This window comes from Salvelinus fontinalis, chromosome 6 (genome assembly GCF_029448725.1).
Source record: "Salvelinus fontinalis isolate EN_2023a chromosome 6, ASM2944872v1, whole genome shotgun sequence".
Taxonomy (NCBI): Eukaryota; Metazoa; Chordata; class Actinopteri; order Salmoniformes; family Salmonidae; genus Salvelinus; species Salvelinus fontinalis.
Window position 1 is genome coordinate 17,613,416 of NC_074670.1, and position 15,159 is coordinate 17,628,574.

Consider the following 15,159-nt stretch of genomic DNA (forward strand, 5'->3'; position numbering starts at 1 on the left):
ACATAATAGCTCATTATAGAGATATGTCTTATCTAAAACTTTCATTGGAATGGCAGAGTGGCAGTGTGTCCCCGCTGTGCTAGATCCCTCGGTCATGGCATTATAATATATTCATTGTCGAATATTCTATAGGCTTTGCATCCATGGATACAACACACTTGTGATGAAGAAAGAAATTAATGCATATTACTCTGAGCCTTTATTGTCAGCAAAAATGTAAACCCATTACCATTTGCATGGGTGCAGAATGGTTCCATGGTGCATGAGCCCAGGGCCCAAATCTATCAGTACTTTGCTTTATAATCTTAATTATATCACAGACATCAACTTTATCACTTGATATAAAAAAACACAAAGATAAATCTTTTAAAATAAAAAGTTATTATCAAACTCAATATTAAATCATCAGGACACAGCTCTCTCATCCTCTATCTTTTTCTCACGGAGCCACTCTTCTTCTCCTCTGACTTCTGCTTCTTCACATCTTTCTTTGCTTTGGCTAGGTTTTCATACAATTCCTGTTCCTTGTTCCTAAAAGAGAGACAGTACAAGAGAGAGGACATCATGTTAGAAACCTGCAGCTTCAAATAGCTGAGAGATAACAATGTAGGCTTCTTTGTGTGTAAGAAAATGAGCACTCTTTAGATCTTCAGTTAGTATCCTACCAAACAGTACCTAACCCTACCAAACAGTACCCTGACCCTACTCTGACCCTACCAAACAGTACCCTGACCCTACCAAACAGTACCCTGACCCTACTCTGACCCTACCAAACAGTACCCTGACCCTACTCTGATCCTACCAAACAGTACCCTGACAGTACCCTGACCCTACCAAACAGTACCCTGACAGTACCCTGACCCTACCAAACAGTACCCTGACCCTACCATGACCCTTCCAAACAGTACCCTGACAGTACCCTGACCCTACCAAAAAGTACCCTGACCCTACCAAACAAAACCCTGACCCTACCCTGACCCTTCCAAACAGTACCCCGACCCTACCAAACAGTACCCTGACCCCACTCTGACCCTTCCAAACAGTACCTTGACCCTACCAAACAGTACCCTGACCCTACCAAACAGTACCCTGACCCTACCAAACAGTACCCTGACCCTACTCTGACCCTTCCAAACAGTACCCTGACCCTACCAAACAGTACCCTGACCCTTCCAAACAGTACCCCGACCCTACCAAACAGTACCCTGACCCTACCAAACAGTACCCCGACCCTACCAAACAGTACCCTGACCCTACCAAACAGTACCCTGACCCTACCAAACAGTACCCTGACCCTACCAAACAGTACCCTGACCCTACCAAACAGTACCCCGACCCTACCAAACAGTACCTTGACCCTTCCAAACAGTACCCGACCCTACCAAACAGTATCCTGACCCTACCAAACAGTACCCTGACCCTTCCAAACAGTACCCCTACCCTTCCAAACAGTACCCGACCCTACCAAACAGTACCCTGACCCTACCAAACAGTACCCTGACCCTACCAAACAGTACCCTGACCCTACCAAACAGTACCCTGACCCTTCCAAACAGTACCCCTACCCTTCCAAACAGTACCCTGACCCTACCAAACAGTACCCTGACCCTACCAAACAGTACCCTGACCCTACCAAACAGTACCCCGACCCTACCAAACAGTACCCTGACCCCACTCTGACCCTTCCAAACAGTACCCTGACCCTACCAAACAGTACCCTGACCCTACCAAACAAAACCCTGACCCTACCCTGACCCTTCCAAACAGTACCCTGACCCCACTCCGACCCTTCCAAACAGTACCCTGACCCTACCAAACAGTACCCTGACCCCACTACGACCCTTCCAAACAGTACCCTGACCCTTCCAAACAGTACCCCGACCCTTCCAAACAGTACCCTGACCCTACCAAACAGTACCCTGACCCTACCAAACAGTACCCTGACCCTACCAAACAGTACCCTGACCCTACTCTGACCCTTCCAAACAGTACCCTGACTCTACCAAACAGTACCCTGACCCTACCAAACAGTACCCTGACCCTACTCTGACCCTTCCAAACAGTACCCTGACCCTACCAAACAGTACCCTGGCCCTACTCTGACCCTTACAAACAGTACCCCGACCCTACCAAACAGTACCCTGACCCCACTCCGACCCTTCCAAACAGTACCCCGACCCTACCAAACAGTACCCTGACCCTTCCAAACAGTACCCCGATCCTACCAAACAGTACTCTGACCCTACCAAACAGTACCCTGACCCTACCAAACAGTACCCTGACCCTACCAAACAGTACCCTGACCCTACTCTGACCCTTCCAAACAGTACCCTGACTCTACCAAACAGTACCCTGACCCTACCAAACAGTACCCTGACCCTACTCTGACCCTTCCAAACAGTACCCTGACCCTTCCAAACAGTACCCTGACCCTACCAAACAGTACCCTGACCCTACCAAACAGTACCCTGACCCTACCAAACAGTACCCTGACCCTACTCTGACCCTTCCAAACAGTACCCTGACTCTACCAAACAGTACCCTGACCCTACCAAACAGTACCCTGACCCTACTCTGACCCTTCCAAACAGTACCCTGACCCTACCAAACAGTACCCTGACCCTTCCAAACAGTACCCTGACCCTACCAAACAGTACTCTGACCCTACCAAACAGTACCCTGACCCTACCAAACAGTACCCTGACCCTACTCTGACCCTTCCAAACAGTACCCTGACTCTACCAAACAGTACCCTGACCCTACCAAACAGTACCCTGACCCTACTCTGACCCTTCCAAACAGTACCCTGACCCTTCCAAACAGTACCCTGACCCTACCAAACAGTATCCTGACCCTACTCTGACCCTACCAAACTCTACCCTGACAGTACCCTGACCTTACCAAACACTACCCTAACACTACCCTGACAGTACCCTTACCCTACCAAACAGTACCCTGACAGTACCCTGAGCGTACCAAACACTACCCTGACCCTACCTGACACTACCCTGACACTATCCTGACTCTACCAAACACTATCCTGACCGTACCAAACACTACCCTGACACTACCCTGACTGTACCAAACACTACCCTGACACTACCCTGACCGTACCAAACACTACCCTGACCGTACCAAACTCTACCCTGACAGCACCCTGACCTTACCAAACACTACCCTAACACTACCCTGACAGTACCCTTACCCTACCAAACAGTACCATGACAGTACCCTGACCGTACCAAACACTACCCTGACTGTACCAAACACTACCCTGACACTACCCTGACCATACCAAACACTACCCTGACCGTACCAAACAGTACCCTGACAGTACCCTGACCGTACCAAACACTACCCTGACTGTACCAAACACTACCCTGACTGTACCAAACACTACCCTAACACTACCATGACTGTACCAAACACTACCCTGACACTACCCTGACCGTACCAAACACTACCCTGACAGTACCAAACACTACCCTGACACTACCCTGACTGTACCAAACACTACCCTGACACTACCCTGATAGTATCCTAACTGTACCAAACACTACCCTGACAGTATACTGACAGTACCCTGACAGTACCAAACACTACCCTGACTGTACCAAACACTACCCTGACAGTACCCTGACCATACCAAACACTACCCTGACTGTACAAAACACTACCCTGACACTACCCTGACCGTACCAAACACTACCCTGACCATACCAAACACTACCCTGACAGTACCCTGACCTTACCAAACACTACCCTAACAGTACCCTGGCCATACCAACACTACCTAAACAGTACCCTGACCCTACCAAACACTACCCTGACACTACCCTGACAGTACCCTGACCCTACCAAACACTACCCTGATAGTACCCTGACAGGTTAACAATACAAATGTTGTTTGTTCGCAAATGTACAACAGGTAAAAACAGGTATTGCCTAGCTTAGGAGATAAACACTCAGAAGTGGTGACAGTGTCACATTTCATACTGTACATAGCCAGCTCAGAGCTCTCCAGTGAACTCTGGATTGTGAGCTTACCCACATGTTTGAGTGGCCGTAGCCTTGGCCAGGCGGGCACTAGAGGCCAGCGGGGAAGCCATTCTATTGTACTGTAATTAGATAAATGGATGAACTAATCAACAGTTTTTCCAACACAATTTAGGGCACTGAGCCACCCATGTCAAGCCAGTGCCAGACTCACACTGTGGTGTACTATACTGCACTAGAGACAGGTTACACTGTGGTGTATTATACTGTACTAGAGACGGGTTACACTGTGGTGTATTATACTGTACTAGAGACAGGTTACACTGTGGTGTATTATACTGTACTAGAGACAGGGGTTACACTGTGGTGTATTATACTGTACTAGAGACGGGTTACACTGTGGTGTATTATATTGTACTAGAGACAGGGGTTACACTGTGGTGTATTATACTGTACTAGAGACAGGGGTTACACTGTGGTGTATTATACTGTACTAGAGACGGGTTACACTGTGGTGTATTATACTGTACTAGAGACGGGGGTTACACTGTGGTGTATTATACTGTACTAGAGACAGGGGTTACACTGTGGTGTATTATACTGTACTAGAGACATGGGTTACACTGTGGTGTATTATACTGTACTAGAGACATGGGTTACACTGTGGTGTATTATACTGTACTAGAGACATGGGTTACACTGTGGTGTATTATACTGTACTAGAGACATGGGTTACACTGTGGTGTATTATACTGTACTAGAGACAGGGGTTACACTGTGGTGTATTATACTGTACTAGAGACATGGGTTACACTGTGGTGTATTATCCTGTACTAGAGACAGGGGTTACACTGTGGTGTATTATACTGTACTAGAGACATGGGTTACACTGTGGTGTATTATACTGTACTAGAGACATGGGTTACACTGTGGTGTACTATACTGTACTAGAGACAGGGGGTTACACTGTGGTGTACTATACTGTACTAGAGACAGGGGTTACACCGTGGTGTACTATACTGTACTAGAGACAGGTTACACTGTGGTGTATTATACTGTACTAGAGACAGGGGTTACACTGTGGTGTACTATACTGTACTAGAGACAGGGGTTATACTGTGGTGTATTATACTGTACTAGAGACAGGGGTTACACTGTGGTGTATTATACTGCACTAGAGACAGGTTACACTGTGGTGTATTATACTGTACTAGAGACAGGTGTTACACTGTGGTGTATTATACTGTACTAGAGACGGGTTACACTGTGGTGTACTATACTGTACTAGGGACAGGGGTTACACTGTGGTGTACTATACTGTACTAGAGACAGGGGTTACACTGTGGTGTACTGTACTAGAGACAGGGGTTACACTGTGGTGTACTATACTGTACTAGAGACAGGTGTTATACTGTGGTGTACTATACTGTACTAGAGACAGGTGTTATACTGTGGTGTATTATACTGTACTAGAGACAGGGGTTACACTGTGGTGTACTGTACTGTACTAGAGACAGGGGTTACACTGTGGTGTATTATACTGTACTAGAGACAGGGGTTACACTGTGGTGTATTATACTGTACTAGAGACAGGGGTTACACTGTGGTGTATTATACTGTACTAGAGACAGGTGTTATACTGTGGTGTACTATACTGTACTAAAGACAGGGGTTACACTGTGGTGTATTATCCTGTACTAGAAACTGGGGTTACATTGTGATGTATTATCATGTACTAGAGACAGTTGGTTATACTGTGGTATATTATACTGTACTAGAGACGGGTTACACTTTGGTGTATTATACTGTAATAGATACAGGGGTTATACTGTGGTGTACTATACTGTACTAGAGACGGGTTACACTGTGGTGTATTATACTGTACTAGAGACAGGGGTTACACTGTGGTGTATTATCATGTAGTAGAGACAGGGGTTACACTGTGGTGTATTATACTGCACTAGAGACAGGTTACACTGTGGTGTATTATACTGTACTAGAGACAGGTGTTACACTGTGGTGTATTATACTGTACTAGAGACGGGTTACACTGTGGTGTACTATACTGTACAAGGGACAGGGGTTACACTGTGGTGTACTATACTGTACTAGAGACAGGGGTTACACTGTGGTGTACTGTACTAGAGACAGGGGTTACACTGTGGTGTACTATACTGTACTAGAGACAGGTGTTATACTGTGGTGTACTATACTGTACTAGAGACAGGTGTTATACTGTGGTGTATTATACTGTACTAGAGACAGGGGTTACACTGTGGTGTACTGTACTAGAGACAGGGGTTACACTGTGGTGTACCATACTGTACAAGAGACAGGGGTTACACTGGTGTATTATCCTGTACTAGAGACAGGGGTTGCACTGTGGTGTATTACATTGTACTAGGGACAGGTGTTACACTGTTGTATACTATACTGTACTAGAGACAGGGGTTACACTGTGGTGTATGATACTATACTAGAGACGGGTTACACTGTGGTGTATTATCCTGTACTAGAGACAGGGGTTACACTGTGGTGTATTATACTGTACTATAGACAGGGGTTACACTGTGGTGTATTATACTGTACTAGAGACAGGGGTTACACTGTGGTGTACTATACTGTACTAGAGACAGGGGTTACACTGTGGTGTATTATACTGTACTAGAGACAGGGGTTACACTGTGGTGTACTATACTTTACTAGAGACAGGGGTTATACTGTGGTGTATTATACTGTACTAGAGACAGGGGTTACACTGTGGTGTATTATACTGTACTAGAGACAGGGGTTACACTGTGGTGTATTATACTGTACTAGAGACAGGTGTTATACTGTGGTGTACTATACTGTACTAAAGACAGGGGTTACACTGTGGTGTATTATCCTGTACTAGAGACAGGGGTTACACTGTGGTGTATTATACTGTACTAGAGACAGGGGTTACACTGTGGTGTATTATACTGTACTAGAGACAGGTTACACTGTGGTGTATTATACTGTACTAGAGACAGGGGTTACACTGTGGTGTATTATACTGTACTAGAGACGGGTTACACTGTGGTGTATTATACTGTACTAGAGACAGGGGTTACACTGTGGTGTATTATCATGTAGTAGAGACAGGGGTTACACTGTGGTGTATTATACTGCACTAGAGACAGGTTACACTGTGGTGTATTATACTGTACTAGAGACAGGGGTTACACTGTGGTGTATTATCCTGTACTAGAGACATGACTTACACTGTGGTGTATTATACTGCACTAGAGAAAGGGGTTACACTGTGGTGTATTATACTGTACTAGAGACAGGGGTTACACTGTGGTGTATAATACTGCACTAGAGACAGTGGTTACACTGTGTGGTGTTTTATACGGTAATAGAGACAGTGGTGTATAATACTGTACTAGAGACAAGTTACACTGTGGTGTACCATACTGTACAAGAGACAGGGGTTACACTGGTGTATTATCCTGTACTAGAGACAGGGGTTGCACTGTGTTGTATTACATTGTACTAGGGACAGGTGTTACACTGTGGTGTACTATACTGTACTAGAGACAGGGGTTACACTGTGGTGTATTATACTGTACTAGAGACAGGTTACACTGTGGTGTATTATACTGTACTAGAGACAGGTTACACTGTGGTGTATTATACTGTACTAGAGACAGGGGTTACACTGTGGTGTATTATACTGTACTAGAGACAAGGGTTACACTGTGGTGTATTATACTGTACTAGAGACAGGGGTTACACTGTGGTGTATTATACTGTACTAGAGACAGGTTACACTGTGGTGTATTATACTGTACTAGAGACAGGGGTTACACTGTGGTGTATTATACTGTACTAGAGACGGGTTACACTGTGGTGTATTATACTGTACTAGAGACAGGGGTTACACTGTGGTGTATTATCATGTAGTAGAGACAGGGGTTACACTGTGGTGTATTATACTGCACTAGAGACAGGTTACACTGTGGTGTATTATACTGTACTAGAGACAGGGGTTACACTGTGGTGTATTATCCTGTACTAGAGACATGACTTACACTGTGGTGTATTATACTGTACTAGAGACAGGGGTTACACTGAGGTGTATAATACTGTACTAGAGACATGACTTACACTGTGGTGTATTATACTGCATTAGAGACAGGGGTTACACTGTGGTGTATTATCCTGTACTAGAGACAGGGGTTACACTGTGGTGTATAATACTGCACTAGAGACAGTGGTTACACTGTGTGGTGTTTTATACGGCAATAAAGACAGTGGTGTATAATACTGTACTAGAGACAAGTTACACTGTGGTGTACCATACTGTACAAGAGACAGGTGTTACACTGTTGTATACTATACTGCACTAGAGACAGGGGTTACACTGTGGTGTATGATACTATACTAGAGACAGGTGTTACACTGTGGTGTACTATACTGTACTAGAGACAGGTGTTACACTGTGGTGTACTATACTGTACTAGAGACAGGGGTTACACTGTGGTGTATTATACTGTAATAGAGACAGGGGTTACACTGTGGTGTACTATACTGTACTAGAGACAGGGGTTACACTGTGGTGTATTATACTGTACTAGAGACAGGTTACACTGTGGTGTATTATACTGTACTAGAGACAGCTGTTATACTGTGGTGTACTATACTGTACTAGAGACAGGGGTTACACTGTGGTGTATTATACTGTACTAGAGACAGGGGTTACAATGTGGTGTATTATACTGTACTAGAGACAGGGGTTACACTGTGGTGTATTATACTGTACTAGAGATATGGGTTACACTGTGGTGTATTATACTGTACTAGAGACAGGGGTTACACTGTGGTGTATTATACTGTACTAGAGACAGGTTACACTGTGGTGTATTATACTGTACTAGAGACAGGGGTTACACTGTGGTGTATTATACTGTACTAGAGATGGGTTACACTGTGGTGTATTATACTGTACTAGAGACAGGGGTTACACTGTGGTGTATTATCATGTAGTAGAGACAGGGGTTACACTGTGGTGTATTATACTGCACTAGAGACAGGTTACACTGTGGTGTATTATACTGTACTAGAGACAGGGGTTACACTGTGGTGTACTATACTGTACTAGAGACAGGGGTTACACTGTGGTGTATTATCCTGTACTAGAGACGTGACTTACACTGTGGTGTATTATACTGTACTAGAGACAGGGGTTACACTGTGGTGTATAATACTGTACTAGAGACATGACTTACACTGTGGTGTATTATACTGCACTAGAGACAGGGGTTACACTGTGGTGTATTATCCTGTACTAGAGACAGGGGTTACACTGTGGTGTATAATATTGCACTAGAGACAGTGGTTACACTGTGTGGTGTTTTATACGGTAATAGAGACAGTGGTGTATAATACTGTACTAGAGACAAGTTAAACTGTGGTGTATTATACTGTACAAGAGACAGGGGTTACACTGGTGTATTATCCTGTACTAGAGACAGGGGTTGCACTGTGGTGTATTACATTGTACTAGGGACAGGTGTTACACTGTTGTATACTATACTGTACTAGAGACAGGGGTTACACTGTGGTGTATGATACTATACTAGAGACGGGTTACACTGTGGTGTATTATCCTGTACTAGAGACAGGGGTTACACTGTGGTGTATTATACTGTACTAGAGACAGGGGTTACACTGTGGTGTACGATACTGTACTAGAGACAGGTGTTATGCTGTGGTGTAAATACTGTACTAGAGACAGGGGTTACACTGTGGTGTATTATACTGTACTAGAGACAGGTGTTACACTGTGGTGTACTATACTGTACTAGAGACAGGGGTTATACTGTGGTGTATTATACTGTACTAGAGACAGGGGTTACACTGTGGTGTACTATACTGTACTAGAGACATGGGTTACACTGTGGTGTATTATACTGTACTAGAGACAGGGGTTACACTGTGGTGTACTATACTGTACTAGAGACAAGGGTTACACTGTGGTGTACTATACTGTACTAGAGACAGGTGTTACACTGTGGTGTACTATACTGTACTAGAGACAGGGGTTATACTGTGGTGTATTATACTGTACTAGAGACAGGGGTTACACTGTGGTGTATTATACTGTACTAGAGACAGGGGTTACACTGTGGTGTACTATACTGTACTAGAGACAGGGGTTACACTGTGGTGTATTATACTGTACTAGAGACAGGGGTTACACTGTGGTGTACTATACTGTACTAGAGACAGGGGTTACACTGTGGTGTATTATACTGTACTAGAGACAGGGGTTACACTGTGGTGTATTATACTGTACTAGAGACAGGGGTTACACTGTGGTGTATTATACTGTACTAGAGACAGGTGTTATACTGTGGTGTACTATACTGTACTAAAGACAGGGGTTACACTGTGGTGTATTATCCTGTACTAGAAACTGGGGTTACACTGTGGTGTATTATCCTGTACTAGAAACTGGGGTTACATTGTGATGTATTATCATGTACTAGAGACAGTTGGTTATACTGTGGTATATTATACTGTACTAGAGACGGGTTACACTGTGGTGTACTATACTGTACTAGAGACAGGGGTTACACTGTGGTGTACTGTACTAGAGACAGGGGTTACACTGTGGTGTACTATACTGTACTAGAGACAGGTGTTATACTGTGGTGTACTATACTGTACTAGAGACAGGTGTTATACTGTGGTGTATTATACTGTACTAGAGACAGGGGTTACACTGTGGTGTACTGTACTGTACTAGAGACAGGGGTTACACTGTGGTGTATTATACTGTACTAGAGACAGGGGTTACACTGTGGTGTATTATACTGTACTAGAGACAGGGGTTACACTGTGGTGTATTATACTGTACTAGAGACAGGTGTTATACTGTGGTGTACTATACTGTACTAAAGACAGGGGTTACACTGTGGTGTATTATCCTGTACTAGAAACTGGGGTTACATTGTGATGTATTATCATGTACTAGAGACAGTTGGTTATACTGTGGTATATTATACTGTACTAGAGACGGGTTACACTTTGGTGTATTATACTGTAATAGATACAGGGGTTATACTGTGGTGTACTATACTGTACTAGAGACGGGTTACACTGTGGTGTATTATACTGTACTAGAGACAGGGGTTACACTGTGGTGTATTATCATGTAGTAGAGACAGGGGTTACACTGTGGTGTATTATACTGCACTAGAGACAGGTTACACTGTGGTGTATTATACTGTACTAGAGACAGGTGTTACACTATGGTGTATTATACTGTACTAGAGACGGGTTACACTGTGGTGTACTATACTGTACAAGGGACAGGGGTTACACTGTGGTGTACTATACTGTACTAGAGACAGGGGTTACACTGTGGTGTACTGTACTAGAGACAGGGGTTACACTGTGGTGTACTATACTGTACTAGAGACAGGTGTTATACTGTGGTGTACTATACTGTACTAGAGACAGGTGTTATACTGTGGTGTATTATACTGTACTAGAGACAGGGGTTACACTGTGGTGTACTGTACTAGAGACAGGGGTTACACTGTGGTGTACCATACTGTACAAGAGACAGGGGTTACACTGGTGTATTATCCTGTACTAGAGACAGGGGTTGCACTGTGGTGTATTACATTGTACTAGGGACAGGTGTTACACTGTTGTATACTATACTGTACTAGAGACAGGGGTTACACTGTGGTGTATGATACTATACTAGAGACGGGTTACACTGTGGTGTATTATCCTGTACTAGAGACAGGGGTTACACTGTGGTGTATTATACTGTACTATAGACAGGGGTTACACTGTGGTGTATTATACTGTACTAGAGACAGGGGTTACACTGTGGTGTACTATACTGTACTAGAGACAGGGGTTACACTGTGGTGTATTATACTGTACTAGAGACAGGGGTTACACTGTGGTGTACTATACTTTACTAGAGACAGGGGTTATACTGTGGTGTATTATACTGTACTAGAGACAGGGGTTACACTGTGGTGTATTATACTGTACTAGAGACAGGGGTTACACTGTGGTGTATTATACTGTACTAGAGACAGGTGTTATACTGTGGTGTACTATACTGTACTAAAGACAGGGGTTACACTGTGGTGTATTATCCTGTACTAGAAACTGGGGTTACATTGTGATGTATTATCATGTACTAGAGACAGTTGGTTATACTGTGGTGTATTATACTGTACTAGAGATGGGTTACACTTTGGTGTATTATACTGTAATAGAGACAGGGTTTACACTGTGGTGTATTATACTGTACTAGAGACAGGGGTTACACTGTGGTGTATTATACTGTACTAGAGACAGGTTACACTGTGGTGTATTATACTGTACTAGAGACAGGGGTTACACTGTGGTGTATTATACTGTACTAGAGACGGGTTACACTGTGGTGTATTATACTGTACTAGAGACAGGGGTTACACTGTGGTGTATTATCATGTAGTAGAGACAGGGGTTACACTGTGGTGTATTATACTGCACTAGAGACAGGTTACACTGTGGTGTATTATACTGTACTAGAGACAGGGGTTACACTGTGGTGTATTATCCTGTACTAGAGACATGACTTACACTGTGGTGTATTATACTGCACTAGAGAAAGGGGTTACACTGTGGTGTATTATACTGTACTAGAGACAGGGGTTACACTGTGGTGTATAATACTGCACTAGAGACAGTGGTTACACTGTGTGGTGTTTTATACGGTAATAGAGACAGTGGTGTATAATACTGTACTAGAGACAAGTTACACTGTGGTGTACCATACTGTACAAGAGACAGGGGTTACACTGGTGTATTATCCTGTACTAGAGACAGGGGTTGCACTGTGTTGTATTACATTGTACTAGGGACAGGTGTTACACTGTGGTGTACTATACTGTACTAGAGACAGGGGTTACACTGTGGTGTATTATACTGTACTAGAGACAGGTTACACTGTGGTGTATTATACTGTACTAGAGACAGGTTACACTGTGGTGTATTATACTGTACTAGAGACAGGGGTTACACTGTGGTGTATTATACTGTACTAGAGACAAGGGTTACACTGTGGTGTATTATACTGTACTAGAGACAGGGGTTACACTGTGGTGTATTATACTGTACTAGAGACAGGTTACACTGTGGTGTATTATACTGTACTAGAGACAGGGGTTACACTGTGGTGTATTATACTGTACTAGAGACGGGTTACACTGTGGTGTATTATACTGTACTAGAGACAGGGGTTACACTGTGGTGTATTATCATGTAGTAGAGACAGGGGTTACACTGTGGTGTATTATACTGCACTAGAGACAGGTTACACTGTGGTGTATTATACTGTACTAGAGACAGGGGATACACTGTGGTGTATTATCCTGTACTAGAGACATGACTTACACTGTGGTGTATTATACTGTACTAGAGACAGGGGTTACACTGTGGTGTATAATACTGTACTAGAGACATGACTTACACTGTGGTGTATTATACTGCACTAGAGACAGGGGTTACACTGTGGTGTATTATCCTGTACTAGAGACAGGGGTTACACTGTGGTGTATAATACTGCACTAGAGACAGTGGTTACACTGTGTGGTGTTTTATACGGCAATAAAGACAGTGGTGTATAATACTGTACTAGAGACAAGTTACACTGTGGTGTACCATACTGTACAAGAGACAGGTGTTACACTGTTGTATACTATACTGCACTAGAGACAGGGGTTACACTGTGGTGTATGATACTATACTAGAGACAGGTGTTACACTGTGGTGTACTATACTGTACTAGAGACAGGTGTTACACTGTGGTGTACTATACTGTACTAGAGACAGGGGTTACACTGTGGTGTATTATACTGTAATAGAGACAGGGGTTACACTGTGGTGTATTATACTGTACTAGAGACAGGGGTTACACTGTGGTGTATTATACTGTACTAGAGACAGGTTACACTGTGGTGTATTATACTGTACTAGAGACAGCTGTTATACTGTGGTGTACTATACTGTACTAGAGACAGGGGTTACACTGTGGTGTATTATACTGTACTAGAGACAGGGGTTACAATGTGGTGTATTATACTGTACTAGAGACAGGGGTTACACTGTGGTGTATTATACTGTACTAGAGATATGGGTTACACTGTGGTGTATTATACTGTACTAGAGACAGGGGTTACACTGTGGTGTATTATACTGTACTAGAGACAGGTTACACTGTGTTGTATTATACTGTACTAGAGACAGGGGTTACACTGTGGTGTATTATACTGTACTAGAGATGGGTTACACTGTGGTGTATTATACTGTACTAGAGACAGGGGTTACACTGTGGTGTATTATCATGTAGTAGAGACAGGGGTTACACTGTGGTGTATTATACTGCACTAGAGACAGGTTACACTGTGGTGTATTATACTGTACTAGAGACAGGGGTTACACTGTGGTGTACTATACTGTACTAGAGACAGGGGTTACACTGTGGTGTATTATCCTGTACTAGAGACGTGACTTACACTGTGGTGTATTATACTGTACTAGAGACAGGGGTTACACTGTGGTGTATAATACTGTACTAGAGACATGACTTACACTGTGGTGTATTATACTGCACTAGAGACAGGGGTTACACTGTGGTGTATTATCCTGTACTAGAGACAGGGGTTACACTGTGGTGTATAATATTGCACTAGAGACAGTGGTTACACTGTGTGGTGTTTTATACGGTAATAGAGACAGTGGTGTATAATACTGTACTAGAGACAAGTTACACTGTGGTGTATTATACTGTACAAGAGACAGGGGTTACACTGGTGTATTATCCTGTACTAGAGACAGGGGTTGCACTGTGGTGTATTACATTGTACTAGGGACAGGTGTTACACTGTTGTATACTATACTGTACTAGAGACAGGGGTTACACTGTGGTGTATGATACTATACTAGAGACGGGTTACACTGTGGTGTATTATCCTGTACTAGAGACAGGGGTTACACTGTGGTGTATTATACTGTACTAGAGACAGGGGTTACACTGTGGTGTACGATACTGTACTAGAGACAGGTGTTATGCTGTGGTGTAAATACTGTACTAGAGACAGGGGTTACACTGTGGTGTAT

At 43.6% G+C, this 15,159-nt stretch overlaps 1 protein-coding gene across 4 annotated transcripts in view; it reads right to left on the bottom strand.

Moving 5' to 3' along the window:
- Window positions 1-182: 182 nt before the first annotated feature.
- The window catches only part of LOC129857222 (tyrosine-protein phosphatase non-receptor type 6-like), a 67,502-nt gene continuing 52,525 nt past the window's right edge, over window positions 183-15,159 (bottom strand). For all 4 annotated transcript variants that reach the window (XM_055925260.1, XM_055925262.1, XM_055925263.1 and 1 more), the window contains one exon: window positions 183-531. In XM_055925260.1, the coding sequence (XP_055781235.1) occupies window positions 429-531 (103 nt within the window). In that variant the 3' untranslated portion in view covers window positions 183-428. The remainder of the gene's footprint in view (window positions 532-15,159) is intronic.